This window comes from Nicotiana tomentosiformis, chromosome 5 (genome assembly GCF_000390325.3).
Source record: "Nicotiana tomentosiformis chromosome 5, ASM39032v3, whole genome shotgun sequence".
NCBI classification, from domain to species: Eukaryota; Viridiplantae; Streptophyta; class Magnoliopsida; order Solanales; family Solanaceae; genus Nicotiana; species Nicotiana tomentosiformis.
The window spans coordinates 101,577,363-101,583,870 of record NC_090816.1 but is presented as its reverse complement, the minus strand read 5'-3'; the positions used below and the strand labels follow the sequence as shown (position 1 = coordinate 101,583,870).

At 34.6% G+C, this 6,508-nt stretch overlaps 1 protein-coding gene across 1 annotated transcript; it reads left to right on the top strand.

Moving 5' to 3' along the window:
• The first annotated feature begins 1,322 nt into the window (after positions 1-1,322).
• On the top strand, positions 1,323-4,457 carry LOC104103514 (premnaspirodiene oxygenase). The gene is made up of 2 exons (XM_033658037.2): positions 1,323-2,362; positions 3,638-4,457. Exons 1-2 carry the CDS (start codon positions 1,475-1,477, stop codon positions 4,256-4,258), a joined length of 1,509 nt encoding a protein of 502 aa, XP_033513928.2. The 5' UTR covers positions 1,323-1,474; the 3' UTR covers positions 4,259-4,457.
• The last annotated feature ends 2,051 nt before the right edge of the window (positions 4,458-6,508 follow it).

Here is a 6,508-nt window from a genome sequence, read left to right as displayed (position 1 = left end):
TTTCAAAAAAGGGGGAAAAAAATTTTCAAACTGAAAATGTTATTTGAAATTTAGAGTTGTGTTTGGACATGAATATAATTTTGGGTTATTTTTTTAGTTTTGTGAGTGATTTGAGTGAAAATTTTGAAAAATAACTTTTTGGAGTTTTTCAAATTTTCAAAAATTTTCAAAATGTATCTTCAAGTAAAAATTAAAAATTTTATGAACAAACGCTAATTTCGAAAAAATTAAAAAAAATTTGAAAAAAATAAACAAAATTCTTATGTCCAAACAGGAAAGTGCATGATTTGAGTGATAAAAAGAACAGCGAGAAATTCAAGAAAAAGAAAAAAAAAAATCCCTTCTCTCTCTTTTTCTTTCTTTTCCCAACCCTTTTCTCTCTCATTCAAGTTTTTATTCTCTGTGGTTGACAAGAGGGGCATATTGTAAAGGAACAATATAGAGAACTCCCATCACTAAAAAGAAAAATAAGAAAATAATACTTCCTTCTTCGTTTCAATTTATACTATGGTAGTTGACTGGGCATGAATAATAAAAGACTTAATTTGTAGTTTTAACCTGTCATGATGTTTTTATGACTAACTATAAAGCATGCCATTAAGGAGATGATGAGGAGTTTAAAATTATATTATTTTCAAATATAAAAAGATCTTATTTTCTTAAATAAAAATTTGAAAAAAGTAAGTATCAAGTCCCAAGTTAAACGTTATTAAGCGAAAGTAGTACTAGGATGAATGACGACATCATAAGAAGCTCTCGTGTTGCATCTCTCCTATTTTTTGTGTGTGAAAAAAAGACATAGGAAGCTTCTATTATACTATCCGGTTTTCAAATAACCTACACCTTAGCCAGTAATATTGCAGGCACAATCTAATTCTTTATCAGTCAAAATTGCTACAGGGCAGGACCGTTAGAATTCCATGCTGGCAACTGGCAACTACATATTTCGTTCAAGTTTCTAATTCTTTCTTAATACCAAATTTCTGGCCGCCTTACTTGAGTCTTTATGCCATGCTCTGCAGATTACTAGGAATAATTTTGTCAGAATAGGGTAACCCGTTACGCAAAACATCCCGCATTCACATAGGGTCGAAGGGTCACACCCACACCCTAAGGGGTATGATGTAGACATCTTATCCTAATGCAAGCATTAGTGACTGCTTCCATAGTTCGAACCCATAACGTATAGATCACACGGAAACAATTTTGCTAAAAAGTGACAAATATTCATATTTTGGCTTCAAATTAATCAGTCCAAAAAAATATCATTTGTTTACATCATTATGTTTCTTTGAGTGAGCTGATTTGTTTTGACTCTAAGACAAAATTCCACAGAAAAGCAAACAAAGTCTGCTTTGATCAGATGTTGAAAATAGCACTACTGTATTTGTATCTAAATATCCCATTTATTTCCAAACCATAAGCCTACAAAAGAGCATATGCAACTGCAGTTTGAAGATACCAACTAACCAAAATGCAGTTCTTCAGCTTGGTTTCCATTTTCCTATTTCTATCTTTTCTCTTTTTGTTAAGGAAATGGAAGAACTCGAATAGCCAAAGGAAAAAATTGCCACCAGGTCCATGGAAACTACCAATACTAGGAAGTATGCTTCATATGGTTGGTGGACTACCACACCATGTCCTTAGAGATTTAGCCAAAAAATATGGACCGCTTATGCACCTTCAATTAGGTGAAGTTTCTGCAGTTGTGGTTACTTCTCCTGATATGGCAAAAGAAGTACTAAAAACTCATGACATCGCTTTCGCGTCTAGGCCTAGCCTTTTGGCCCCGGAGATTGTCTGTTACAATAGGTCTGATCTTGCGTTTTGCCCCTATGGCGATTATTGGAGACAAATGCGTAAAATATGTGTCTTGGAAGTGCTCAGTGCCAAGAATGTTCGGACATATAGCTCTATTAGGCGCGATGAAGTTCTTCGTCTCCTTAATTTTATCCGGTCATCTTCTGGTGAGCCTGTTAATATTACGGAAAGGATCTTTTTGTTCACAAGCTCCATGACATGTAGATCAGCGTTTGGGCAAGTATTCAAGGAGCAAGACAAATTTATACAACTAATTAAAGAAGTTATACTCTTAGCAGGAGGGTTTGATGTGGCTGACATATTCCCTTCATACAAGTTTCTTCATGTGCTCAGTGGAATGAAGGGTAAGATTATGAATGCACACCATAAGGTAGATGCTATTGTTGAGAATGTCATCAACAAGCACAAGAAAAATCTTGCAATTGGGAAAACTAATGGAGCGTTAGGAGGTGAAGATTTAATTGATGTTCTTCTAAGACTTATGAATGATGGAGGCCTTCAATTTCCTATCACCAACGACAACATCAAAGCTATAATCTTTGTAAGTACTGAACATTGCAGTTCTATGCTTATTCTTATTTAAGTATACATTAGCTTCCATTTCAAATTGGATGAGTCAAAAATTTATAGGGTTAATTTCACTTATGGTCATCCAACTTATTATTTATTTCACAAAAATCACTTATCTATTTTTCATCACTTAAAAATCACTCAACTTTACCTTTGTAACTTAAAAGTCATTCTAGTTAAAAACCTATAAAATATCATATAAAAATATGACATGACATTAAATTTAATTAAAAAATCTAATTATAGTGCCACATAAGCTTAGATGGACCATACCCAATTTAGACCCATTTCATCCACAATTTGATTTGACTCATAACCCAAATGGATTTTAATATTTTGATCATTAGAAGGAAAAGAAGAGAACACTTATTTTGTGCTAAAAATATCTTACTTTATTTGTTACGTAATAACCTTAATGACACCACCTATAATTTTATTAAAAATATAAAAAGAACTAGCACAAAACCAGTTTTTGCATCATTCATATCATTTTATAATTTTTCATGAAGTTAAAATACTACCATATCAATCTCACATAACATATAAATGTACCACTAACAGACAAGAACAACAAGCTAATAAGAACCTATTTTCACAAATTACTATTCCATTAAAGTCAAAATATTGCTTATTAAACAATACTAACAGACAAAAATAATGCTCAGTAAGAAACACCCACAATGTAATTGTATAATAGAAGTTGTCAATACACACCGCAATCGTAGACAACCTATAGCGATAGTTTGGACAAAAGAAAGAGACAACGTATTGTGTCATTGACCGTAAATGTACAACCAAAACCTAAAGATAAATTCAAAAGACCTAATTTTTCTTAAATTTCTTAGACTTCTTTTTCTACAAATTAACCACAAAATCAAAGTGTTAGTCCAGTTAATTGTTCAAATATTAATAACCCATTTTGGTTATAGGTCAAATCGGGCCGAGGAAGAAATGAGTCTAACTTAGATATGGTCTATTTAAGCTTATGTGGCATTATTGTTAGATTTTTTTAATTAAATGTAATGTCATGTCATATTTTTTATTGAATATTTTGTAGGTTTTGAACCAGAATAATTTTTAAGTTATAAATGTAAAGTTGAGTGACTTTTAAGTGATAAATAATAAATGAGTGATTTTTGTGAAATATAGAATTAGTTGGATGACCTTGGTGAAATTACCAAAATTTATACATGGCAAGTAGCACGTGCATCATAAATTAATATCGTAACTTGGCCATAAAATGCAGGACATGTTTGCTGCCGGAACAGAGACTTCATCGTCAACAATTGTGTGGGCTATGGTGGAAATGGTGAAAAATCCAACTGTATTTGCGAAAGCTCAAGCAGAAGTAAGAGAAGCATTTAGAGAAAAAGAAACTTTTGATGAAAATGATGTGGAGGAGCTAAACTATCTAAAGTTAGTCATTAAAGAAACTCTAAGACTTCATCCACCGGTTCCACTTTTGCTCCCAAGAGAATGTAGGGAAGAGACAAATATAAATGGCTACACTATTCCTGTAAAGACCAAAGTCATGGTTAATGTTTGGGCATTGGGAAGAGATCCAAAATATTGGGATGATGCAGAAACTTTTAAGCCAGAGAGATTTGAGCAGTGCTCTAAGGATTTTGTTGGTAATAATTTTGAATATCTTCCATTTGGTGGTGGAAGGAGGATTTGTCCAGGGATTTCGTTTGGTTTAGCTAATGCTTATTTGCCATTGGCTCAATTACTTTATCACTTTGATTGGGAACTCCCCACTGGAATCAAACCAAGCGACTTGGACTTGACTGAGTTGGTTGGAGTAACTGCCGCTAGAAAAAGTGACCTTTACTTGGTTGCGACTCCTTATCAACCTCCTCAAAACTGATTTAATGACTTTAGTGTTTTCAATTTTTTATTTCCTAGTAAACCCCACTGTTGTCCTATCTTTCTTTTGGTGTTTTTCTGATTTTATCTACTCTAATACATGTATCTCTTACCATATAGGAATGTATCGTGTTGTCGAATAACATTTTCTGTTTATCTCAAATTTTGGAATAATGAGGTGAGGACACAATTTCCATCTGTGATAAGATCATAATGATGTGCAAGTGATGGCATTCAGCTTATTTCAATTGTGATACTAGTCCTGTAGTTGTTCTAGTCCAGAACTCGTCGCTTTTTTGAGTCATTCTTAGTATGGTTAAAATAGGAGTTGATGTCCAAGTTCACGTAAAGCTTTATTTGATTTTGAATTGATTAAGACTCCGAAGTTGTGCTGCTAATTTGCCTTTATGTATTTCTATATTAATTTTCCTTAGTATTTTCTTTGAAAAGATAAAATAAAAATTATGTTATATATATAGAGAGAGAGAGGGGTCTTGACTCGAGCAGGAGAACTGTGTATTTGAGCAGGGAGGCTCTGGTTTTCAAATGACTTGCACAGTGTTCATAATTGTTAAAATAGGAGGCAGGTCAGTCTGATTGATACGCAGATGTAGCCATAGTTTTGGGCAACTTCATTTTCGTTGTTCAGTTAAATAAGTATGGCTTTAGTTTCAAAAACCAACAGAGAACAGTGTATGTTTTTGCTTCCTTCTCTGCCAGTTTTCTCTTCTTTTTTTAAAAGCTAGTAGTTTCTTTGAGCTTCGCAAAGAACTTTACAAGCGTGTTAGTAAGATACACACATTTACCCGTAAAACGGTACAGTTAAATTTATTCGTAGTTTCTAAACAATTGAATTAATTTGATCCAAAAGACAATGAAATAAATGATGAAATATAAAATACTTAGCCTTAGAATGTAGATGGAACGACAGAGTTGATGAGTCCGAAAACAGGGTTTCCGGGCACAACAATGATGAGATCAAAAGTGAGAAAAAAAATTGTATTAGAATGTTGTATAGAATGTAGTGTAAGTTAGCCAGAAAATTCATGTCTCTTACAATGATAACTGAGCTCTCTATTTATAGCTATGTCTAGGGAAGGAAGTCCTAGGATCATGCCCTTCTTTAATGTCAATTATGAAGGTCATTGACGAAGATGTAACGTTAAACATAAATGCCAAATTCCTTGTAACGGGCCATCATCCTTAATGCTGCAAAATATTTTGTATTAAATGTTACCGGGCGCAAAGCATTTAATACTCCTTTTATGATCGTTATTCCTTTCGGTGACAAGCGGAATAGCTATGTTCGGTGGCCATCCCCATCTTGTGTTCCACGTGTCCTTCCTTCAAGCACCCACGTGTCATGCGTTGAGTTCCCAGATGTTTTGAGTTACCTTCCTAAAGACCAAGTCTCCTACTTTGAAATAACGGATATTGGCTCTTCGATTATAATATCGCTCCATTCTCTACTTTTGAGCCGTAATTCTGACATGCGCCAAGTCCCTGCGTTCCTCGAGCAGCTCTAAGTTGATTAGCATTACTTCGTTGTTCGATTCCTCGTTCGCCTGGAAATACCTTAAGGTTGGTTCCCCTACTTCCACTTATATCAAAGCTTCTGCGCCGTATACAAGAGAAAAATAGGTTTCTCCCGTGCTTGACTTGGCCGTTGTTCGGTAGGCCCATAGAACCCCAGGTAATTCTTCGGGCCAGTTGCCTTTTGCTGCTTCCAACCTTTTCTTTAGATTTTGTATAATCACTTTGTTTATTGACTCTGCTTGACCATTTGCGCTCGGATGATAAGGTGAAGAGGTAATCCTCTTTATCTTCAAATCTTCAAGGAACTTTGTAACTTTTACGCCAATAAACGGCGGCCCATTTTTCAAGTGCACCTGGAATAATCATCAATGAAACTGACAAAGTAGCAAAATTTCAAGGTGGAACTGACCCGACTATGACCCTAAACATCTGAATAGACTAAAGTAAAATGTGACTCTGCTCGATTATCAAGACGCCGAGAAAAATGGGAGCGGGTATGCTTACCGAGCTGACATGACTCAGACTTTAGAGCTGACAAGTGAGATAAACCAGATACCATTTTCTGAAGTTTTGACAAACTGGGATATCCCAACCGTTTATTTAATAAATCTGATGAATCAGTAACATGACAAGTTGTAGAAGGAAGACAAGATCTGAGTCCATGTGATTTAGCAAGGATAAGGTAATAAAGTCCGTTTGATTCACGCCCGGTACC